The sequence below is a fragment of the Muntiacus reevesi genome, chromosome 2 (assembly GCF_963930625.1).
Source record: "Muntiacus reevesi chromosome 2, mMunRee1.1, whole genome shotgun sequence".
Lineage (NCBI taxonomy): Eukaryota > Metazoa > Chordata > Mammalia > Artiodactyla > Cervidae > Muntiacus > Muntiacus reevesi.
This window is the reverse complement of record NC_089250.1, coordinates 279,825,772-279,850,912: the sequence shown is the minus strand read 5'-3', so window position 1 is coordinate 279,850,912 and position 25,141 is coordinate 279,825,772. Positions and strand designations below refer to the sequence as shown.

Below are 25,141 nucleotides of genomic sequence, written 5' to 3'. Positions count from 1 at the left end.
TGGCAGAAAGCAAACAACTAAAAGGCCTCTTGATGAAAGTGAAAGAGTAAAAAAGTTGATTTAAAACTCAACATTCGGAAAACTAAGATCATGGCATCTGGGCCCATCACTTCATGGCAAATAGATGGGGAAACAATGGAAACAGTGACAGACTTTGTTTGGGGGCTCCAAAATCACTGCAGATGGTGATTGCAGCCACGAAATTAAAAGACGCTTGTGCCTTAGAAGAAATGTTATGACCGACCTAGACAGCATATTAAAAACCAGAGACATTATTTTACCAACAAAAGTCTGTATAGTCAAGGCTGTCGTTTTTCCAGTAGTCATGTATGGATGTGAGAGTTGGACTATAAAGAAAGCTGAGCACCAAAAAATTGATGGTTTTGAACTCTGGTGCTGGAGAAGACTCTTGAGAGTCCCTTGGACTGCAAGGAGATCCAACCAGTCCATCCTAAAGGAGATCAGTCCTGAATATTCATTGAAGGACTGAAGTACTGAAACTCCTATACTTTGGCCACCTGATATGAAAAACTGACTCACTGGAAAAGACCCTGATGCTGGGAAAGATTGAAGGCGGGAGAAGGGGACAACACAGGATGAGGTGGTTGGTGGCATCACCGATGCGATGGACATGAGTTTGGGTGAACTCGGGGAGTTGGTGATGGACAGGGGAGCCTGGCTTGCTGCAGTTCATGGGATCGCAGAGTCAGATACGACCGAGGGACTGAACTGAATGATTGTCACTATTATTATGTTAAGTAACAAGTCGAATAATGACACGCTGTCAAACATATTCAAGGCACCAAAGAGAAAGCACTCAGCTAATAAGCAAAGATTTAACAGCTGCTGCTGCTGCTAAGTCGCTTCAATCGTGTCTGACTCTATAAGACCCCATAGACGGCAGCCCACCAGGCTCCCCCGTCCCTGGGATTCTCCAGGCAAGAGAGTGGAGTGGGTTGCCATTTCCTTCTCCAATTGTGATTTCTTTTTCAACCCAAACATAGTTTGTTTTGCCCAACTTCTTATTGGGCCAACCCTGAGAGAGAGGAAACCCAGTGTTGTGAGATGACTGGAGTGGTGCAGCTGCTATATAAATCAAGGTTCTGTTTCATTTTAAATAAATAAAAACTGAAATATCACATATAACCTGGACTTCCCTGGTAGTCCATTCATTGGTTAAGACTCTGAACTTCCAGTGCAAGGGACATGGGTTCAGTCCCTGGTCAAGGAACTAAAGATTTCACATGGCAGCCAAAAATCACATTTAATTATTTTTTTGGCCACACCATGCAGCATGGGGAATCTTATGTATAATTCTTTGAATGTTTTTTACTATATCTAGTGCTATCCCATCTTTCATTCCTTCTATTGGCAATTTTTTTCCCTGATCAATCTACCTAGAGATACATCAATTATTTGATCCAATCAAAAGACAGCTCTGGAGTTCACTCATTTTCTATATTTTAATTATTTTATTAATTTCTCCTTTATTCTTTCCTTTTGCCTACTTTGGTTATGTTTATTTCTATAGTGTTTTAACTTGGATATTAAATGTTTTAGTTCTTCCCTTACTTTCAAAATACTTTTATCTATACCTTTTCTTCTAATCTAAGCAATAACAAATCTTGATATGTTAGGTTTCATTACATTTGGTTCAAAATATTATCTAATTTTTCAGGGTCTTCCCTGATGGTCCAGTAGTTAAGATCCTGCATTCCCAATGCAAGAGGGCATAGGTTCAATCCCTGGTCAGGGAACTAAAATCCTGCATGGTACATGGCATAGCCAAAAAAGAAAATTATGTTTTAACTTCGAAATATGTTAAACTAGGGATTTTTTTCTAGCAGTGTTCTTTAATAAATTCTAGTTTAATTCTCCTGTGCTTAGAGTGTATATCTTCATGATATATATTAATTTTATATATATTTATATAAATATATATTTATTTAAATTTATATATATTAATTTTATATTTATTGACATTTTTTATGTCCTAGAATATTGTTTATTTTTGTGAAAATTCTTTGTGGCCCTTAAATTTCTCTAAATGTTAATAAGGTAAAAGGTGGTTGCTAGATTAGTTCCCACAAACTGAGTGGTTTAAACACCATTTTATGCTCTCACAGTTGTGGAAGCTAGAGGTCTGAAAGCAAGATGTTAGTAAGGCCATGTTTCTTCTGCTCTAGAGAAGATTCCTTGAACTTCCTATCTTCCGGTGGTTGCTATCTGGTTTTTAAACAACATAGGGAAATGTCTCAGCTCTTCCTTCCTTTTTTCTTTCTTGTTATGCTCTCGCTTCTGGCCTTCCAAACACGTGTATTATTAGATCGTGTGGTATTTTCCTACAGGTCACCATTGCTGTTATTTTCTCACTACGTGATTTATTTTGCATAATTTCTGCATCTTTAAATTCACTGACTTTCCCCCTTTTGTATTATCTCATCTGCTTTTCATATTACACGGCATTTTTCCTTTATGGCTGGGCCTGCAGCATGCGGGATGTCAGCTCCCCCACCAGGGACTGCGGTGAAAGCCTGGAATCCTAACCACTGACCCCCTGGGAATCACCATGGTCTTTCCTCTGTTCTTTGCCCCTCCCCTTTCTCTGTACCCCTCATCTCTAGCTCCCTCCTCTCCCTTATTATGCCACCTGAATTCTACTCGCATTGCTCTCATGTACCCTGAGCTGTGTCTCTAAATAGACAAAATCATAGAGCTCCACTCCTGTTTCCCTTCTGGAAAGCCAAGTATCCCAGGGGGTACTTCTGATTTTTCTAAGACTCACTGAACAGCTGGAAACAAAGACAAAAAAAAGCTGACCAGAAAACAGGAAACAAACAAACAAGGGAACAAGGGTCTTTGCCCGGGGCCGGGGGCGGGGGTAGTCAGAGAATGAAAAACTGTCACAAACTGTCACATCAGAGCCTTTTTTCTGACAAGAAAACTTAAGCATTTGCCCAAGTATGGGCCTCCTGTTTCTAGGGAATCATTCAAAATGCCCAGAAAAAAATGCCTTCCCTAGAATTCACCCTGAATTAGGTATACATTGGTACTACACACCCCTCAAACAACCCGATGTATCACCACCCGAGGATGTCCACAAATTCTAGGTTCAATTGGACTACCTTCTCTCACGCTAGACTTAATATAGCTACACTTATTTCAGTGTTTCCTCTATGATGCAGGATGACGGAGTGATTTTGTAACAAGGCCAGGATTTGAGGTACTGGAGACTTGGGCATAGGGGCCTGCAGAACCAGGTAGATGCCTGGTAGGTTACTGGGGCCTGAGGCAGAGTAGTGGGTGTGAGAAGTAATCTTGGCAACCAGGGGAGAGGGGTCAGAACCCTTGATTCTCCAGGAGCGTTGGGTGTAGGCAGAGTGTGGAGCCATTAGGTGAGATGGTGGAAGCAAAGCACTCAAGCCATGCTGCTCCCCAAATACATTGTAGGTTGTTCCAACAACAGCACCCTCCTCAAGGTGATGTCTGGACCTTCCAATAACTCTGAAATCCAGATAAAATCAGGCCCACAAAGCCCTGAAATCTCAGCTGTTAAGCTTTTGTCAGCAATGAGAAGTGTTCTCTGCCAACCTGCTGTTCCACTTGAGGCACCCAAAGTTGAAAGCCCCTACAAACACTGTTTACCTCCTCAAAGTTTGGCAGAGCCTAAGAGTTTCCAGACCACTCCAATAAAAAGAACCTCCACGGTTAAAGGTGGCTTAAATAATAAGGTATTTATTATCATAAGGTATTTATCATCACACAAACTAGAGCAACATGAGGCAAATATCTAGGTTGGGTGACTTGGAGGCTGGAAAAATGTCACAAGTATCACATGAGAGTGAAACCAACAATGTCCATGAAGAAAGTAAACCTTTTCTGTTACCAGAACCTCAGATCCTCTTGGCTAAAGATGGGTCATGCCCACACCTTTGCCAGTCAGAGGGGAGAAAATGAAGACCCCCATTTAATTCAGGTTTCCATTTACTTATTTATGGCCACATGGCTTGTGTGATTTTATTTCCTCAACAAGCAACTGAACCTGGGCCTTCAGAAGGAGCACAGGGTTCTAACTACTGGACCACCAGGGAATTCCGGAACTCAGGTTTCTTATAACTCCCTCCAGGGACTAGAGAGAGAATACAAAGTTCTGCCTCCCCTGAGGATATTAGGGTAACTAAGCTGGTAGAGTTGAGATGTTTTCAGCCACAGGCACGGATACTAAAAAATTTGGCAAGGAACCTGAGCAGGTCTGAAAGTGCAACATAGCTTCTGAAAGCTTCCCCCGTACATGGCATTCATAAACTATCTCTCAACTGTCAGTGTCTAGATATACATGGTTCAACACATGATTTGATGTCTCCCTCTCTACAGGAAGTTACAGAGCTCTTGCCCTTGACTCCTGCTGTGTTAAAAGCACTCCTAAAGCCTTCCTGCAGCATGAACTTTCTGGTGCCTAATGAGGTGGGAGCTTAAGCTATATGACTTCCCACACTCATTGCATTCATATGGCCTTTCTCCAGTGTGAACTTTTTGGTGCCGAACAAGGTGGGAGGTTCTGATGAAATCTTTCCCACATTTGCTACACACAAAAGGCCTTTCACCTGTGTGAACTCTCTGGTGTGCAATAAAGTCAGAGCTTCGACTAAAGAATTTTCCACATTCAATACACTCAAAAGGCCTTGCCTCAGTATGAATTCTCTGGTGTTTAATGAGGGTGTATTTGTGGCCAAAGGATTTTCCACAGTCGCTGCAAACATAAGGATTTTCTCCAGTATGGATACTCTCATGCTGAACAAGTGTGGATTTGTGCCTGAAGACTTTCCCACAATCGTTGCACTTGTAAGGCCTTGCTCCATTGTGAACTCTCTGGTGTACAATTAGGTTGGAGTGATGGCTAAAGTATTTGCCACACTCACCACACTTATAAGGCATCTCTCCGGTATGAACTCTTTTGTGCTGAGTAAGGTTGTCTTTGCGGCTAAAGGCTTTTCCACATTCGCTGCACTCGTAAGGCTTTTCTCCTGTATGGATCCTCTGGTGCTGGACAAGTGTGGCTTTGCGGCTGAAAGCTTTCCCACATTCGCTGCACTCATAAGGCTTTTCTCCAGTGTGGATTCTCTGGTGCTGAACAAGCGTGTCCTTGCGGCTGAAAGCCTTCCCACATTCGATGCACTTGTAACGCATCTGTCCAATGTGCAAGGCCTGGCCACTCTCAGGACTCCGTGCCTTCCTCTTGCTGTGGGTGGCCTTTTGCTGGTGACTGCCCAAACTGGCCTGGAAGTTCTTCTGCTCCTCCTTACATGCAAAGGGCTTCTCTGACAGTGGAGGTTCTTCACAAGATCTACAGTTAGTTACAAATGCGGTCTTGCCTTTGTCACCTCTTAGGAATTCCTCTACATCGTACAGCTTCTGATGCTGGTCAAAGTTTGCACTAAACCAGAATTGCCTCCCACACGCCCCACACGTGTAAGGTTTCAGTCCATGGCGTGTTTCTTTGTGTTCATCCAGGTGCAAAATATCTTTCAAGATTGGGCTGCATAAGTTACAAGGATGAGCCATCTGAGTCAATGAATCTGCCTTGGAAGTATGAATGTGTGACACTGCTACAAAAACGCTCTGCTCAGAAGGTGCCTCTTCTTTGCCCACTCCATGCCAACAACCTGAAAGCAAAAAAATGTCACTGAACAGCATGTTGACTTCAGTGGGAGTGAACACCCTCATCACAAATGTGTGCCCAGCATAACCACGAAAATAGATTTAGGGTCAGGTTAAAGAAAGCTGCTGTGCAGTACTGGACTCTATGGGTCACAGGATGGGGAAAGCCTCACAACAGCAAAGACACAGGGATGGGGTATGCCTCAGGGAGATAAGGCAGGCAGGATCTTCAACTCACAACATGCAAATGACTTTCAGAAGGGCCTTGGCATGACTGAGGGGACCACTGTCCAGAAATATATGTCCAGGCCCAGAAAACCCAACTTAAAGTAAGTTAGTAATTCATATTCAAAAACTATTTTAAGGACATGCTTATGTCTCAAGACATATGAATACTGTCCCAAAGGGAAAAGTACCACAGAGGGGGCAGTAGAGAACACTGGTGAGTGGGGTGGGCAGCCCTGGGCCACAGATCAGAATAAAAATGACAAGTGAAATGTCCAGAATGGAGAGGAAAAGAGAAATAAGGTATGGCCTGTAGCCTGGGTACCAATCAGTAGTGGGCGCAGGACAGGTTTCTAGTGCTATTTGAACCCATCCTTGAAGTTACATTCTTTCCAGGTTCCCACTCACCAGGACCTGTCCAAGCTCCTTCTGCTGTGGCTTGAGTCATGACCTCTCAAGAGTTGAGTCACAACCTCTCATAGTTCTACAGAGATCTAGAACACACAAGTCACAGAGGAAAGGCAGGGCAAGTCAGCAGGAAAGCACCGGCCAGGGGAGTCCGCCCACGGGTGAGCAAAAGAAAACTAATTATAACAAAATGAATGTCTTAAAGCAACAACCCAGTGGGCCCCACGAGCAGTGACTGTGACTGTACTTCACGACAGAGGTATGCCCAAAGGGATGACAATTAAAGGAAGCGAACGTAATCTGCAGTACGTGAACATGAAAGTCACTCAGTCACGTCCAACTCTTCGCAACCCTGGAATTCTCCAGGCCAGAACAGTGAAATGGACAGCTGTTCCCTTCTCCAGGGGATCTTCCTCACCCAGGAATCAAACCCAGGACTCCCATACTGCAGGTGGATTCTTTACTAGCTGAGCCACCAGGGAAGCACAGAGGTGCCCTAAATGAAGACAGAGCCATCCAACCAGGAAGAGGCCAGGCAGGGTAGTATCCACTAGGTTGACCACAAGACCCTCGACCTTCCCGGCAATTCTGGGGCAACAGAAGCTGGGAAGCAATAGGGAATTCCCTGGTGGTCAGGTGGTTAGAAGCCCACAGCTTCAGTGCTGGAGGGTGCAGGTTAGCACAGAGAGTGGAGAAGGCAGTATACACGGTTGAGCCCTGGCACCCAGAGGATCTATGTGAGGGAGTGCCCCTGGTCCACCTACAGGAAGGAAATCACAACTTCTAGGGGAAAAGGGGGAAGGGGAGAACATGCAAAACTAGGCGATGTGGGGCCTTACCCAGGAAAACTGTAAAAGCGAAGCATAGAAGGCACTGCACTGCGATATGAATGTGTCAGAGCCTTATCAAGAAGTCCCCATTGCTCCCAGGAAAAATACACAGATCCTCAAAGGTCACGTCTTCCTGCATGAAGTGGACAACTGAGCAAAAGGGCAGCCTCTCTCCCCAGGTTTCCTGGCCTATCTGCCACACATTCACTTTTTTCCCAGGCTCCCCAACTCACAACAAGACAGCAGGCCCTCATGTGACTGACACCTCCTCTCTCATTTCCCATCAACCACCTTGTCCATCCTAGAGCAAGTAAGCGGACAGACACGGTATAGTCTGGGCCTGGCAAGAAGGGACCAACCCTTCACTGCCAGCTAGTTCCCATGGGATCCAAAGATGATGCCCCTCATACACAAATTTGAGCTTCTCATTCCTTGTAGAGTCCTCAGTACCAAAGCCCCCAGGCAGTGACTTCAGATTGCACCTCAAAGGGCATGTCACTCTTTAGACCACACTTCCCTTGTTACCTAAGAAGGCTTACAACACAAGTACCTCCCAGACATAAACCTGCACACAGCATCCAGAGAATGCTTGGTCACTGAGTCCAGGAACACCTCCGGCCCCCACTGCCATAGGTATATCCAAACACAGCTTTTAAATTCTTCCTTCCTTGATTCACCTTCAGCAGTTCAGAACCATGTGCAGATTATCAGATAAAGCCAGCCCTTTCCCACCTTGCTATAGCATGTTTGGGATACTATACCCTCATCAGTCACAGGGTTCACACTTACCACTAAGTTCTCATTCAAAGCCCACGCCCACTGGTCTTTCACTCCAAGTACAGTGGCTCTGTCAGCTGACCCAATTTAGCCCTGAACTAACCAATCAGCTTGACTGAAACCTGCCAGTGCCCACAAAGGTCACCACAAAAGCCTGAGAAGCACAGGGACAGGGGAATAAGCACTGACTTTGGTCTCACTTTCGCCTTGTTTCCTTTACTGCTTTACCCCAGCATTCATCTCGTGTCCACCTTCTCCCCAGAAGACTTCAACCACCATATCCTATTTTCTTTACTCACCATGGACACTAACCTCCCTTTTCTTGCCTTGAAGGTAACTCTTATTTGCACTCCACTGTCCCCACCTCCTTTCCAGACTCCCATGACATAAAGGTTCCCTCTCTAATCCTGATACACGACTCTACCCTAATAAGTTACTGGCTGTCATCTTGTGAATGTCTCCAACTTGAATCCCACCTCTAAACTCCATACCCATGGGTCCAGCTGTCCACCTGATACCTCAACTCAGAAGTCTTTGGAACATCACAGATTCAACATGATCAAAACCTAACTCCTGATACTACTTCTGAAAGTTACTCTCACTACCAACTTCACAAATTTAGTTGAGGCTTTTTCCTCCCTTACATCTTCTCAGGCAAAAAAAAACTGTGGAGTCATCTGTGACTCTTTCCCTTCTTTCTCACACCCTCCACATCAGAAAATCTGGTTGATTCTACTTTAAAAAACAAAACAAACCCCACCAGAATCCAAGCACTTGTCTCTCATCTCTGTAGTCACCACTCTGGCCCAGCCATCATCAATGGTCCTCTTTCCTATTCCCCCATAGTCTCTTCTTCACTGTACAGCCAGAGATATCCTGTTAAGGACAGAATTGGATCACTCCTTTCTCTGCTCCAAACTTTTCATAGCTCCCACCACTTTTAAAAGAGAAGCCCAGGTCCAAAGGTTCCCAGTCCAGAGCTGAATCCTGTCCCCTGCTCTCTGATCACCAAACATAATGGAGACCTTAAATTCCTGAACACAACCTGTTCAGTCTTAAGTGATGCATCTGTGCAGGCTGGTTCCCATGCCTCGGACACTGTTCCACACTTCACCCCACTGCTTGCTGGAAATGGAAACCCTTTCACATAATTCCAGACCAGTTTTCAGAGCACAAGACCTTTGGGGACACAAGGGTCTCCAAACCCAATGGCAGGCAGAAGGGTAGGTTAAAATTCCCAAGACCCCACTATTTGCCATATAGGTCACCAAGAACATGGAGGGGTGGGCTAGGCTGACTGAGGACTGGCACACTTTACACTCATTTATGCAGGGATAATAATCACTTCTGTCACTACAGCACCTGGTAGGAAGAAGGATTTGGGAATGCTAGGTTACCCCAGTGGAGTCTCATGAACTTAACTGTTTGCCTCATCCCTGCTCTGCCCTTTGATGAGAATGATTTCAGGATGTCTGACTTTAGATACTCAGACCTTAGTGCTGCCTCCTACCAGCTATGTGACCATAATCCAAGCTCTCTGTATTCTCACATATAAAGCAGAGATAATGGTGATATCCACCTAATAGGACTGTTTGTATCAGACGTGTTAGTACACATCAATTTAGTAGACATCAACCTCTGAATTAACTTTTACTGCATATGCTTAACAGTTTTGCAAATATTTTCGGTGCAAATAAAGTAATAGGTTCTGAGTTTCCCATCCAAGTACTAACCAGGCCCGACCCTGCTTAGCTTCCGAGATCAGACGAGATCGGGCGCGTTCAGGGTGGTATGGCCGTAGACAGGTTCTGAGTTTTTAAAGCCTTTAATTTGTAACTGTCTACTTATGTCTACTTGCCAAGGATACACTACGTCCTCTCACCAAACCAATCTGCCAGGTATATATCCCTTGTAGGTGAGCATGCTGTTGGCTCTTCACCTCTTCTCACCTGAGGAGCTGGGGAACTGATGTACCAGTGCCCTGGAATGGGGTGAGGCTGCTCCACTAGCCGGGCTGACTCCTCCTCTGTGCCACAGAGGGGCATGCTGAGTCCACAGGGTGGCAAATTTATAGCACCTCACACCTCGCTCTCCAACTCAGGTCAGGTCCTAACACCCTATAGCCTTCTCCTTCTGCTGACACCAGCCAGAACCCGTTCATATTCCAGGACTTCTCCTTTCTGGAGAAAATCTCAGGAACGCGCCCGTCTTCTTCCCTGTACTCTAATCTCTCACCTCAGGGACCACATAAAGTAACATCCTTAACATTCTCTCCCTAAATCTCATCTCCAGGCTTTGACCTTTGGGGCCTCATTCCTCAGAGGTCTACAGCGTGGCTTGCTCTGTATAACTTTGGACCAGTATAACCAAATGCCCCTGTGACGCCTCTACTGTGAGACACTATGGATTTACCATGTCCATGTTCTGATCTTTCCCCACGAAAGGTGCTCCCTGTTCCAATCTACCCACTTTGACTTTCTTAGATGTTCAGGAAAAAAAAGCAAAACAAAACTTGGGTAGTTCTGCACACTCTTTTTCACTTAAGTCATATTTGACGCAGCAGAAAACTCTTAGTCCTATCTTGAAAATCTCTCCAGAGCTTAATGACTTATCCACTCGCAACCCTTCCTGCCACTGTTATGGAACAGCCCCCACAACATTCCTGGAGTTTATAGTGTCCTTACCGGTGTGCCTGCCTCCATCCTCATTACCTCCACCCCACCCTAGTTTGTCTTCCCCTAAGCTCTGGCATACTTCTAAAAACTTCTGATCAGATCAGATCCCTGCATGGCTGAGAACGTTGTACTCGTACTCGCCTCACCCTGCCATTCCACGAGACTACCACTCACCCCCCACCCCGCCCTGCTCCCCGAGGATGTTAACACCCACGTTTCCCGAAAGTTCCCGGCTCATTCGCAGTCCCAAGCCTTTGCTCCTGCTAGTCGCTGGCCCCGTAACACTCATCCACGTCGCAACACAAAAGCCGTCAGAAATGGCGGCTCCATCCACAAACGCTCCGGAGCCTAGACCACAAAGACCTCAGTAAACACCACTCATTCAGGATCCTACGATTCTGAGGTGGGGGTCGCGACGCGTCAAGATCCGGGGAACGCAGCACCCACCTACGCGGGCCCACTGCTGCCGCCGCCATCAGTCAGGACCACAGGGTCCGGAAGGATCTCACGTCGGAACCGCGCACCGCTGTCGATTGGCGTGGTGGCAGAATCCTCGCGAGAGTTGCCGCCGCCGAGCCTCTTTGTAGCGAGAATAGGGTCTCCTCCCGCGCCTTCGTGCTTTCTGTCACCTCTGAACCGGACCACAGGTCCCGAGTTTCTGCTCGGACAGGTCGACCAAGAACCGAGAAGATGTCCGCCGCGAGAAAGATGCCGGAAGTCCCTCCCAGGCGACCTCGCACGTACAGAAACACCGTTTAGCAGTGCCGCCGCTCTGTGGCGCAGAGGCTTCTGGTTAATGTAGTTTCCGCTGAGACAACAGTTGCAGCGCCTCGCAGACGCCCTTGCGGCCTGGGCTGACGCGGATTGTTATCACATGGGGCGCTGGGGCGTCGCGGCTCCGAGGATGAAGCGGGGCTTCACTCTTCAGAAGCCCGCACCCAGCCACCATGTAGTGTACTCTGTAGGGATGGAAGAAACGTTTAGAAATGTCCTCTCAGATATTCCCCAAAGCTCTAAGACCTAAAGGACGCACCAGATGTCACTCTGAGTCCGGTCACACTCCACTCGTATTTCCTTTTTTTCAAAAACACTTACATATGGAAGCCTTAAGTGGTTTTTGTGAGTTTCAGCTGTGTTAGGGATAAGAGAGACTTATCACTGAAGGCTCAGATGATGGTTAGCATTTTTAAAAATATCTTTTGAATAAAAAGTATGCCAATACTTTAAATAAAGTAGTCCTTTTTTTTCTTTTTTTTTTCCCCCGGATTATACTGCTATTGCACACAAGAGGCTACAGTATAAACATAACTTTTATTTTAGCTGGGAGAACAAAAAATTATGTGACTTTCTTCCACTTCTCCAAATGTGAGAAATCTTTTAACCAAAGCTCCAGCCTCATTCAACACCGAAGAGTTCACACAGGAGCAAGGCCTTTGGAGTGCAGGGAATGTGAGAAATCCTTCAGAGAAAGATTCAGACTCACTCTACATCGGAGAATTCACATTGGAGAATAACCTTATGAATGCAGTTGAATGTGGAAAATCATTTAGCCAAAACTACAACCTCATTCAGTACCATAAACTTCACACAAGATGAAGGCCTCAAAAGTGCAGCCAACATGAGAAAGCCTTCAGTTAACAATCTGCTCTGACTGAACACCAAAATCTCAACTCAGGCCTTAAGTTTTGGGAATTCTGTTTATGTGGGAAAAAAAGCTTTCTGCATGACAATATCTACATGAGGTAATGGCCTTTGACCTTCAAGGAATGTGCTCTCTGCTCAGTGTGAAAACACTAGAAGGCCTCTATGAGGAGACATCTACCATGGGTTCCAGGTATGTGAGGAATCTTCAGGAGCTGTGTTGCATATTTCACCTGCTCAGGACCCTGCCATAATGAAGTCACTGCCAGGTTTTATGGCGGAAGTCATCTCACCTCTGCCACCAGACAGATCTTCACAGTGTGTGTCAGTCTCCACAGTATCCTCAGAGAAGATAGTTGTCTGTCTACCTACAGAGGCAGCAGTAAAAAGGAAGGGGTAACAGGTGGAGGCAGAAAAGTTGGGTGAAGCCAGGAACTAAAAGTCAGAGTTAAAATGATAAGCTGGCCAAGTATAAAGAATGAGGCAAAAGATGTAAACGAGGTGTGGTACCCAGCAATGGCTCCAAAACACTAGTCTAAACAGGTTCCTGGTAAGATGTGAACGCTGATGTCATGTTCTTGCCCCACCTTAGCCCAGGCCTCTGTATTCCATCTTGCCATGGTAGGACTGATATCCATTCTGTGAGACACCCAGGTCTCCCATGCAACCCATGCTGAGCAACTACATGGAACCTAGAAAACTAAAGTCCTGAGGGAAAGGCAAGACAGGTAAATGGCCAGTACCAGCGCAGAGAAACTTATCCCATGACCAGTCACAGAAAAGAAAACTAAATGTTACAAAAGAACCTCAGATGAGGGTATCAGGATAATAGCTCATTGTGCACCTAAGCAGTGCCAAGAAGGGAGCCAAACCAAGCAATCATGGGTCTGCAAAGTGATCCAACCATGGAAAGGACAAGCAAGACGGGATCCATTCAGCTTCCTACTCGGCTTCAGGGCAGCAGGTATTGACGCTTCAGGAGAGAAAAGGGTAGCGCAGACAACTCAGCCCTGGCAACAACAGTATCTACCCAAGGAACTAGGAACAAAAGTAAGCCCCATGGTTTGAATGCAGGAAGGACAGAGCAGCCCCTAAAGAAAAGCAGAAAGGCAAAGTCTAGCCCAGGTCACAGGGGTGATTGTGCAGGCCTTACCCAGTGAGGATATAAGTGCAAAGACCTGCAGCATCACGTCATGGTACTGGCGTCTCTGAGCCTCATTAAGGAGGCTCCATTCCTACCATGAAAAGTACAAAGCCACGTCCTCCAGAGTCACATTGCCCTGTCATGATGGGGACAGATGAAACCACTGGTCCTCTCTCCTGAGGATCCACAATCCATCCTGCACAAATCTACCCCACACCCAGGTTTCTCTTGGGCTCTCCACTTCAGATGAGATACCAAAACCTGAAGCCACCAGTACTGCTCTCCACTCATGGTTCCACTCATCACTGTGTCCAGTCCTCAACAACTACACACAGGGAGGCAAAGAGATGCCATCGGAGAGATGTTCAGGGACAGAATTGCAGGACTCAATCCCTTCCTGCCAGGGCTTCCTGGTGGCTCAGCCGGCAAAGAATCCCCCAACAATGAGGTTTGATCACTGGGTCGGGAAGATCCCTAGAGAGGGAAAAGGTAATCCTCTCCAATATTCTTGCCTGGAAAATCCCATGGACAGAGGAGCCTGGCAGGCTACAGACCATGGGGTTACAAAGAGTCAGACATGACTGAGCAACTAAACATTCCTTCCTGCCAGGCAATTCCCATGGGATCTTCCTTATCACGCCTCACAATAAAATGAGGTGCTCTCTGAGGAAGACGCGGTCGCTGCTGCAGCGGAGCTCGGTGCTGCCCGCTCTTGTTCCTGACTCACCGCTGTTTGCTCTCGCCGAGGAACAAGTCGGTCAGGAAGCCGCACCGCAGCCATGGCCTTTAAAGACACCGGCAAGACTCCTGTGGAGCCAGAGGTGGCCATTCACCGGATTAGGATCACCCTCACCAGCTGCAACGTGAAGTCTCTGGAGAAGGTGTGTGCTGACTTGATCAGAGGTGCGAAGGAAAAGAATCTCAAAGTGAAAGGACCGGTTCGGATGCCTACCAAGACTCTGAGAATAACTACAAGGAAAACTCCTTGTGGTGAAGGTTCTAAGACTTGGGATCGGTTCCAAATGAGGATCCACAAGCGACTCATTGACCTGCACAGCCCTTCTGAAATTGTCAAGCAGATCACTTCCATCAGTATTGAGCCAGGAGTCGAGGTGGAAGTCACTATTGCTGATGCCTAAATCAATCTTTTTAATAAATCGATAATCAGTTGTTAAAAAAAATAATAATAAAATAAAATAAAATGTGGAGTTACCCATTACCTTTTTATATCCTGTACCAGGGCCCAAGAGCCACCAATTCATGCTTCCTACCTCCACTTGTACCTCTCTCACATCTCCAGACCCCATAGCTGCATCCAAGCAGCCACTACCAATTCCTTGTCCCACACCATAGTCATCTCCTTGGACTTACCCCAGAGAACAGGGCAAAACCAAACAGTATCCAGTTCTACCCATGACCTCTCATGGATCCCAACACCATTTGAAAACCTCTTACCTGTCTCTAATTCTCACTTTAACACTAGTCATACTGAATCATAAGTGAGTTTTAGATACCTATAACTCTCTATCAGGCTTAGCAGGTGGCTCAGTGGTAAATAATCCACCTGTCAAGCATGAGACACAGGTTCAATCCCTCGTTGAAGAGATCTTGGAGTAGAAAATAGTCAACTTCCCCAGTACACCTGCCTAGAAAATTCCATGGACAGAGGAGCCTGGAAGGCTACAGTTCGTGGGGTTGCAAAGAGTCAGAAGCAATTGAGTTCACACACACATGCTGAACTGCACCCCAGATTCCCAGACTTCTCTGTCCAGCTGCCTACCTGATGCCACCACTCATTTGTTCTCTGAAAAAAAATCTCAGAACAGAAACCCAGCCAAAAACAAAAACTTCTGATATCTCCACAGAAAATCACTCTTACTACTGAACATCTCATCTCAAAGTTAATGAAGCTTCCAGGCTTTCAGTCGCTAAGATCAAAGCTTTGCATTCAACCCTGACTCTTAGCTTTCTCTCTCTCACCCTCAAAATGAGAAAATCTGGGCAGCCGATCTTAAATAATGAACCCAGAATCCAACCACTTCTTCCACCTCCACAGCCACTACTCTGGTTCGTGACCATGCATCAGGACTTCTGCAGTAACCTCCTCCCTGGTCCGCCTTCCTCCTCCCAAAGTCTGTTTTCCATTCTGTAACCAGATGAAGCCTGGAAGTAAGGTTATCTCCCTCCTCTGTTCCAAATCTGCATTACTTCCACAGCAGATGGCTAGCTTCACAGGCAACCACATTACAAGAATGACTCCTCTCCCCCTACACTCTGTTCCTAAAAGAAAGATCTGTGCCCTGTTCCCAGCTTGTGGCCACCCAACCAAGCACTTGCACATGCCAGTAGGTGTTCCTGAGATAATCTTCTACACCTTTTCTCATTGGTGGCAGAAAGAACAATTCCTCCAGAAAATCCTTTGCCCTGGACTCAGAATGAATCTAGATTATTTCTCCCAGGTCCCCAGACCCAAGGGCTGGGGAAATGGCAGGCGAAGAGTCCTAGGACACCACAATCTCAGGTTTTATGAATGAGATCCAAACCAGTGAGGGCCTGGGACACCCTTGACTTCTCTGTGTAGGTTCCATTAAGTGATTCTTCAGCCATGGGGATCTGTGAGTAGAAGCAAGCCATAGAGGTGCATTCCAAAGGGATCAAATCTCCCCTGTACCTCTCCCCAGCCCTGGAGACCAGATAACCTGGGGTTAAAAGACTAAACTCTCTGCTTCAGTCAGCAGAGCTGCCTCTTTGCAGCTATGCTGGACAAGGACTCACCCTCCCTGCACCTCACTGCCAGCATCACTCCCATTTCAGTCTGTTCTCTGAGTAGCTCTTGGGAAACGTTCAAAATCCTAAGTCAGACTGTGTCTTTCTTCTCTTCACAACTCTCCATGACTCAGTGGGTTCTCAGAAGTGAAAGTGAAATTGTTAACTGCTCAGTCCTCTACGACTCTTTGTGACCCCACACTGTAGCCTGCCAGACTCCCCCATCCATGGAATTCTCCAGGCAAGAATACCAGAGTGGGTTGCCATTCCCTTCTCTGATGAATCTTTCCCACCCAGGGATTGAACCCAGGTCTCCCACATTGCAGGCGAATTCTTTACTGTCTGAGCCCACAAAACTCTCAGCTTGACAGTCTAGGTGAGACTCCACCTCACACTCTCTGCTCTAGGCAGATACAAGACAGATTCCAGTTTTCTTCTAACTCTGCCGCCACAGTCCAACCTCCAAGCCTCTGCGCCTGTGGGTCCCTTTCCCACTCGCCATCACACAGTCCATCAGACACAGCCCATCAGTCCATCCCATGCCTCATAGACAGTTCGTTGGTCCACATACGACCACCTCACCATCCTGGACCCCACTTTCTGGACTGTGGGCACGTGAGCAGGTGCCTCGGACTAAAAAGGAACTAAAGAGCCTCTTGATGAAAGTGAAAGAGGAGAGTGAAAAAGTTGGCTTAAAACTCAACATTCAAAAACCTAAGATCATGGCATCCAGTCCCATTACTTCATGGCATATAGATGGGGAAACAATGCAAACAGTGAAAGACTTTACTTTCTTGGGCTCCGAAATCACTGCAGGCAGGGACTGCAGCCATAAAATTAAAAGACACTTGCTCCCTGGAAGAAAAACTATGACAAACCTAGACAGCATGTTAAAAAGCAGAGACATTATTTTGCCAACAAAGGTCCATATAGTCAAAGCTACGGTTTTTCCGATAGTCATGTATGGATGTGAGTTGGATCACAAATAAGGCTGAGAGTCTAAGAATGGATGCTTTTGAACTGTGGTGTTGGAGAAGTCTCTTGAGAGTCCCTTGGACTGCAAAATCAAAGCAGTCAATCCTAAAGGAAATCAACCCTGACTATTCATTGCAAGGACAGTTGTTGAAGCTGAAGTGCCAGTACTTTGGCCACCTGATGTGAAAAGCCTACTCACTGGAAAAGACCTTGATGCTGGGAAAGATAGAAGGCAGGAGAAGGGGACAACAGAGGATGAGATGGTTGGATGCCATCACTAACTTGATGGACGTAAGTTTGAGCAAGCTCCAGGAGATGGTGAAGGACAGGGAAGCCTGGCAGTGCAGTCCATGGGGTCACAAAGATTTGGACATGACTGAGTGACTGTACAACAAGAAAACACTAGAAATAACTCAAATATCCATAAATAGATGAATGGATGAACAGTCAATTATACATGGAAGAGAAAAGTACTGACAAATAAGAATGTTCTTGTAAGGAATATTTAATGAATGAACAATTAATTCATTAAATGAACACTTAATGAACAATTAATGAATCACAAAGTAATTATATAGCATCGATGAAATCAGAAAAAAGATGTAACCATTTCATGATCAATCATAAAATTCTAAAAATACAATCGATTGTAAAGTAATGTACATAAATGGTTGTCTGTACAGCCAGGGCGAGTCAGGAGACTATAAAACAGCATGAGGAAAATATGCAGGTGACAGGTACACTCATTATCATAATAATGGTTTCACAAGTGTATACAGGTAAAAATTTCTGAAACTGTACACTTTGAATATTCACAAGTTATTCCATACCTTCACAGCAGTTAAAAAACTGGTTCCATAATAAAGATCCAAATAAAAATCTAAATGCCCGATTCTTCAGAAAATGACTCCACTATCTCGATTTTCAAGACTTGAGGTGGTGTATCTTCTCAGTGGCAGGAAATATTGGCAAACAATGAAGGCCATCTCCCATTGAGTCAAGAGGACTGCTGACTGGACCACAAAATCACATGTCTGGACACAGTATCTCTCCACACTGCTTCTGTTGCCTGTATAGCAATGGCCTTGAGGTGAACAGCTCAGAAAGGCTAGAAGAATTCCAACTCCTTATTTTGTCTGCCAATGACTTCACAACATAAACATACCTGGAGATTTCTGGACATACTCATCCTGTAGTCACTCAGTAGAACATCTGTGGCTTTATCTTAGAAAAGGTACCTTCTTCCACACAGATTGCTGCAGCCTCCTCCCCTCTCTACTAACCAATGTTTTCATACCAATTGTGGTCTCCCCTGCCTCTGCAGTCTTACAACCATGGACACTAGCCTACAGAATTCTGGGTATCAGGGTACATGGCTCCTTTGGAGGAGAACTGGGGTTAAGATTCCCCTCAGCAGAGCTTGACATTGTGCATTATCCCCTTTAAGCAAGGAAAAACAAGTTCATGTTGTCTCCAGTAACAGAATCCACAGACCTCTGGCATCCAGGCAGAAAAGTGTAATCCAAAGTAGTCTTTCCTAGGAGGCCTTGGCAGCAATGCAAACTACTACAAAACAAGAGTGCCATATTTGGCCATCTCAGGCACCTGAAGTTTGGATCTCCACTACAAAAGTAATTTACCCCTCAGGTTGACAGTCCTATTGTGCTTTCAAACTATTCCACACAGTGAAGAGCATTTCCAAGACTAAGGTGCTTAAACAATAAGGCCTTTATTATTATACAAGTCAGAGTAACATGCAATAGGCAATTTCTGGTTTGGTGACTTGAAAGCTGGAAAACTCCATTACAACCACTACCTGAGACCAACTGTGTCCCTATAAAGGCTAGTTCACTGCAAGGACTCAGATAGCAGTCTTTGAGCCAACATAGGGTCAGGTCCAGGCCCTAACTTGTCAGAAAAAAGGAAATGAAGACTCCTTAAGGGCTGACGATACTCATAATTTCCTCCAACACAGGGGAGAGTACAGAGGCCAGTTGCTCCGAACACACCAGGGTGGTGACTGATGCCAACCATCAGGACATGCCAGATGCTAGAGGTGAGATGGTTTCTGGCAAAGAAACTGGCAGTGACCCTGGCAGGTTACACGTACTTCCCACACAACTGTGAAATTTACAGTGAATCTATCTCCAGTCTGTGGACATCCCAATATGAGATTTAATTTAGGTGGATGGGTCCTCACAGATGCTTACCTCCACCACAACTATACTAAGGAAGGAAAAAGCATACATTCAATGTGTATACAAGGCCTTTTCCCAGTGTGAATTCTTTGGTGTTGACTGACATTAGATTTGCAGCTAAAGGACTTCCTACATTCACTGCACATGAGCTCTCCTGTGTTGAAGGAGACTACAGTGCTGAGTAAAAGATTTCCCACATTCATTGCACTTATAAGGCCTTGCTCCAGTGTGCACTGTTCAGTGTCGAATGAGATGGGTTTTGCGGCTGAAGGATTTTCCACATTCACTGCATTCATAAGGCTTTTCTCCAGTGTGAACCCTTTGGTGTTGAATGAGGACAGATTTCTGACAAAAGGATTTCCCACATCCACTGCACTCATAAGGTTTTTCTCCAGTGTGAACCCTTTGGTGTTGAACAAAGAGAGATTTCTCACTAAAAGATTTTCCATATTCAAGGCATCCATAAGGTCTAACTCCTGTGTCTCCAATGTCAAATGAGATGGGTTTTACAGATAAATGATTTCCCACATTCACCACACTCATAAGGCCTTGCTCCAGTGTGAGCTCTTTTGTGTCGAAGGAGGCCAGAACTTTGGTTAAACATCTTCCCACATTCATGCATTTATAAGGCCTTTCATTAGTGTGAACTCTCTGGTGTTTAATGAGAATGGATTTCTGGATAAAAGATTTCCCACATTCACTGCACTCATAAGGCCTTTCTCCAGTGTGAACTCTTTGGTGTTGCATGAGATTGGATTTCTGGCCAAATGATCTCCCACAGTCAGTGCACTCATAAGGCTTTGCTCCAGTGTGAAATCTCCAGTGTTGAATGAGGTGCGTTTTATGGCTAAAGAATTTTCCACATTCACTACACTCTTTAAGCCTCTCTCCAATGTGAATTTGCTGGTGCTGAACAAATCTGTATCTGCATTTGTCACACTCTTCAAGACCCTCTCCAGTGCAAACTCTCTGGTGGTGAAGTATATGAGTGTTGCCAAAAACTTTCTTGCATTCAATCCACTTCTGATGACTTTCTCCATTGTTCAAGGCCTCCTCACACTCAATGCTGCTGGGTGGCTTCTCACTGTTGAGAGTGGTGTGGTGCTGAGGAAGGCCCAAGGTAGCTAGGAAGTCCTTTCCACTCTCCTTACTAGGGACAGGCTTCCCTGACACATGGAAAATGCAGCTCATCATAATCAAGGCCCTGTTCACGTCCATTTTAAAGACTTTCTCTTCACTGCCATGCTCTTGGTACTGGTGAAGGTTTGGGTTCAACCAGAAGCCTCTGGACCACCCACCAAAGTATGGTGTCTGCCCAGGATATGCTGCCTGGAGCTCAGTCAGCTGCAAAATATCTCTCAAGACTGGGACACATTTCTCACAGAGATGAATCTTCTGGGTCGAGGGACCTGACTGAGAAGTCCTGACCTGTGACTCTCCTACAGAAAAGCTATGCTCAGAAGGTATCACCTCATCCCCCTTTGTTTCACACCAACAATCTAAAAGCAGAGAAACACTAATAATGTGCATGTGAGCTTTAGTGGGATATGGAAGTCCCACAGAAAGGCATGTCACACACATACATTCAGGCCAGAGAATGAAGCCATGTAAATGTTTTCAGGATGAGGCACTGATTTGAAGGGAGGGCTGCTCTGCAGTGATATGTCTCTAAAGATCACAGAAGGGAGACTTTCCAGAACAAAGGGCATAAATATGAGTGCCACATGAGGAGGAGAGGCAAGATCAATGACTCACTCCTCTGCCAACAACCTTCAGCAAGATCTTGTCAGCTGAGAACATGTCCATACTACGCAGAAGGATGGCGGTGTCCAGACCCACAAAAATACAACTGGAACTGAGCAGCTGGGTCCAAGGACTATTTAAGAATATGCACACACCTCACTTTACAGACATACCTCATTATCATGGCACTTTGCCCTATTGCCCTTTGTAGATACCACATGTTTTACCAATTGAAGTTCTGTAGCAATGCTAAGTCCAGCAAGTCTATGGGTGCCAATTTCCCTATAGCATTTGCTCACTTTATGTCACATTCTGATAATTCTCACAATCTTTCAAACTATTTCAATATTATTATAGCTGTTATGGTGCTCTGTGAATCAATGATCTTTGATGTGACAACTATGAGTCACTGAAGGCTTAAACAATGGTTTGGATTTTTTGGCAAAAAAAGTACTTTTTAATTAAGGTAGGTATATTGTTTTTTAGACATAATTTTATTGCACACAATATACCAAAGGATGGTATAATAACTTCTATATGTAGTGGGAAACAAAAAAACTTGTGTGATTCACTTTATTGCAGTGATCTGGAAATAAATCCACAATATCTCTGAGGTATGTCTATTAAGTGTAAGTCACTGTGGGAGAACTACAGAGGGTGCAGTGGAGACGAAAGTGATGCATGCAGATCAGAAAGGTGGGGACAGTCAGAAACTGAAATGACAAATCAAGAAAGTGTTAAGTATGCAGAAGAAAGTGTTGAGATGATCTGTGTCCAGTGTCATTCGCAACAAAACACTGGTGGTCACACAGTAAGTTCCTAGTATGATTTAAACACAATCTCCTTTTCATGCCCTTACCTCCTTTGACATTCACTATAGCTGGGCCTTCTTTGAGACCATCTTGCCCTGTTCATACTGTAAAGCAATCAGGGCTTCCCCCACATCCCCCCCAGTTACATTTCTGAAACTACATGAGACCTGAATGAAACATGTCCTTAGGGAAAGACAGGAAATGTCAGCACTGGTTCAGAGGAACTCAGGAAACAAGAGACCACAGGAGAGGAAAGAATATTACAACGAAACCTCAGGACAGGGTCTTTCAAGAAAAACCTCTATATAGATAGTGACCATGACAAGGTCTAGAATTTCTGATATAGGCAGTCACAAGGAAGTCTTAAAATTAAAAGTTCTCATCACAAGGAGAAAAAAAAATGCAACTCTGTGTGGTGATGGATGTTAACCAGACTTACTGTTGTGAGCATTCTGCAGTATATACAAACATCAAATCTTTATGTCAAACACCTGAAACTAATATGTCCTATGTCGGTTATATCTTAATGTAAAAAAAAAAAAAAAAGAGGAAAAGAGAAGAATCTGGGTCACAGGGTGTCAGAGATATGAACAGTCATCCAGCCAAGGAGAGGGCAGGAAATGTGAGCTCTATTAGGCTGACTGCCAGACTGACTCCCAGACACGTCCCTGCATGCCTTGGGGTAGCAGATGTTGGGGCCGCTTCAGGAGCACAGTGCTTGGGGCAGTGCACACAGCTCAGCACTGGCACCCACAGCACCTATGCCAGGAAGGGGGGAAGGTAGCAGAGACCACAGCCCAGCTGTGGAACGGACAGAGCTGTCTCCTGGAGAGAGGGGAAGATGGGAAAACACAGAGGCCAGTTGAGAACACTGGGAGGAATATGAAGGCCTTACCCAGGGACGTTGTAAGTGCAAAGTTCTCCAGCATCACATCACAATACAGGAACCTCTGTGTCTCATTAAGCAGCCTCCACTCCTCCTGGGAGAAGTAAACGGCCACATCTTCAAAGGTCACACAGGCCTGCCATGATGGGGACAATTCGTTCCACGATCAGCTTCTTCCATAGGAAGTTCATCCACCCACCAGTCAAACCCTGCTCACCCACTTCCCCACTTCCCCACTTCCCCATCTCAGGGGAGATACCAGGCCTGGTGACTCTGCTGTGCACATTCTTCTCATGGTCCGTTTGATTACTTTGTCCACCCTCAGCAACAGGCAGGTGGGCAGACAGATGATCCCTAAGCTCTGGCATATGCAGGGACTTCTCAGCTTCCAGAAATGAAAGGATTTTAACTCCAAACTTCCCACCGACCTGTCACCCCCTCCCAGGAGCCATCAGTCAGTCACAAGATCCCACCCACAGCCACCTCACCGTCCTGGACCCCGGCGCCCGGGCTGCCGGCACGCGAACACTCGGGGCTTTAGTGTCCGGTGGGATGAGGGCGGTGCGGGCGCTGAGGACCAGCCTTTACCTGAGGCGGGTCCCTCAGCTCTGCCTCCGCCATCGGACTCTGCGCGGGGAGCGGGGCCAGGAGCGGCTGGAGAGGCGGCGGGACGCGGGAAGAGCGGTTTCTCTCCTGGGCCTGGGGCGGCAAGAGTCTCCCTTCGGACCCTCTCGATCGGCACTCGCCGCTCCGGACCCCGAGACGGGGCGACAGCACCCAAGGGCCGACAAAACGACCGCCACCAGGAGGATGCCGGAAGTCCCGGCCCAACGCGAAGCTCCCAGAGGAAGTGCACTTCTCCTGAATTCTGATTGGCCGAAGGCGATGGGGGCAGAATCCGCTGGGAAATGTAGTTCTCCCGGCTCCACGCCTGAGCTAGGAGCGCAGCTTACCAGGACCTCCAGCTAAACTCGCAGGGTGAGGGCCGTAAGTGCAAAGAAGATTCCGGAACCCTGAGGTTTGGGACATCAGTCTTTCTCTTGAAACAGTCTTGGAGTCCTGCTGGGAAAAAGACCTGAAAGGACCCATAAATCTGGAAGGCTGTGATCCAAGGCCGTTTATGCTGGATATAAATAAGCCCAGTCTCCGGAACCAGAGGGAGCATACAGCCCGTCTTTAAAATGTGTGCTCGAAATGAATTCTAAATATCTAGGTAAAAGATGTGCTCATGTGTACAGAGCAAAGAACAACGCAACACCTGATGGAAAACAGAACAAAACCAGAGTAATCTGGGGGGAAATATCTCATGTTCTCAGAGACAGTGGCATGGTTTGTTCCAAATTCCTAAGCAACCTTCTTGCTAACACCAGTGGACATAGAATCTGTGTGATGCTATACTCCTCAAGGATTTAAACCCATTCAAACGTAAATAAATAAAAGCGTGGAAAGAACAACAACAACAACAAAAAAAAATTGGGGTCACCGAAATCTGATCTCTTTGATGAGAAGTGATTATTGTCATAGTCTGGGTGCAGGTTGGAAAAGAATTTCCAAACATGAGACAGAATGAGCGGGAAATAAAGTTTATTAGAATGGGAGACCATGTTAGAACAGCGGGACTGCTCAAGGGAGAACTGACGTTGAACAGGGGTTCTTAGTCCACTTTTATGTCTAGGGTACAAGGAGTGGGATAGGGGTCTTGCCGGTCATTTGCTGATTGGGTGAGGCGTGTATACGTGGGGGGAGAGTAGGGCAAATACCTTCTCTTTATGGGGTAGGAGGGAAGGCAGGTTATACAGTTCCATTAATAGTTACAACATGGGGGAGGGAAGGACGATAAGGGTCTGGTTTTTCCATTCCGGCATTCCAAGACCCTCTTTGGTTTTATCTGCTCTTTCGTCCTTGTGTCAACACAATGATCATTCCTACTGTTATTGCAACGATTGCATCTGCGTGGGGAGTGGATATGATTCCAGAAAACATTGTGAAATGAAAATCACTGAAAGCTATTAACGTAGTTTTTAAAAAATAGTGGCTGGATAGCTCTGGCAACATATCTGCAGAGGATTGAAAAACAAAAGATCTCAAAGAAAACTGAACAGGACATGTGAGTCTGAGAGTCGACAGTTATCTGAGCAGTGGCTATGTGGAAACTTTGGCCACTCAGGATTTTGTCTTAGAAATTTGATTATTTTTTCATTCTTTAATACAGTAATACTTGGAAGTATAGTTTTAAGGCTTTTCAAGTAGCCTTAAAACAGTAAAAACCTAAAATGGATAGGAATCTGGGGTGTCACATTCTTTCAATTCTTTAATGATTAAATGTTTAATAAAAAATTAAATGTTCAATGAGTATCTACTGATTTTCAAGCTCTATTGTAGTTTTGTATTTATGTAAAGGTT

General features: G+C 45.7%; 2 protein-coding genes and 1 pseudogene across 3 annotated transcripts; 1 reads left to right on the top strand and 2 right to left on the bottom strand.

Annotated features, from left to right (window-relative positions):
- Window positions 1-3,714: 3,714 nt before the first annotated feature.
- ZNF134 (zinc finger protein 134) lies at window positions 3,715-11,452 on the bottom strand. 2 transcript variants are annotated; one of them, XM_065926921.1, is made up of 2 exons: window positions 11,021-11,452; window positions 3,715-5,663 (listed from the first exon to the last, which is right to left on the bottom strand). In XM_065926921.1, the coding sequence occupies exon 2, from the start codon at window positions 5,560-5,562 to the stop codon at window positions 4,423-4,425; it is 1,140 nt and encodes a 379-aa protein (XP_065782993.1). In that variant the 5' UTR covers window positions 5,563-5,663; window positions 11,021-11,452; the 3' UTR covers window positions 3,715-4,422. The 2 variants fall into 2 exon arrangements, with proteins under 2 accessions (XP_065782993.1, XP_065782992.1); XM_065926920.1 differs by lacking the exon at window positions 11,021-11,452 and adding an exon at window positions 6,292-6,410.
- A 2,567-nt stretch (window positions 11,453-14,019) lies between these two features.
- On the top strand, window positions 14,020-14,528 carry LOC136161827 (small ribosomal subunit protein uS10-like). The gene has a single exon (XM_065926939.1). The coding sequence runs from the start codon at window positions 14,138-14,140 to the stop codon at window positions 14,495-14,497; it is 360 nt and encodes a 119-aa protein (XP_065783011.1). The 5' UTR covers window positions 14,020-14,137; the 3' UTR covers window positions 14,498-14,528.
- A 5,144-nt stretch (window positions 14,529-19,672) lies between these two features.
- On the bottom strand, window positions 19,673-23,541 carry LOC136161818 (zinc finger protein 530-like; annotated as a pseudogene).
- Window positions 23,542-25,141: the final 1,600 nt, after the last annotated feature.

What these genes read in the sequence shown, in the direction of transcription:
- ZNF134 (XM_065926920.1), bottom strand. Translation starts at nt 6,331, where the DNA reads ATGACTCAAGCCACAGCAGAAGGAGCTTGGACAGGTCCTG. An exon ending in AGGAGCTTGGACAGGTCCTG is followed by an intron (nt 5,664 to 6,291) that starts GTGAGTGGGAAC and finishes TTTTGCTTTCAG; the next exon opens with GTTGTTGGCATGGAGTGGGC.
- LOC136161827 (XM_065926939.1), top strand. Translation starts at nt 14,138, where the DNA reads ATGGCCTTTAAAGACACCGGCAAGACTCCTGTGGAGCCAGAGGTGGCC.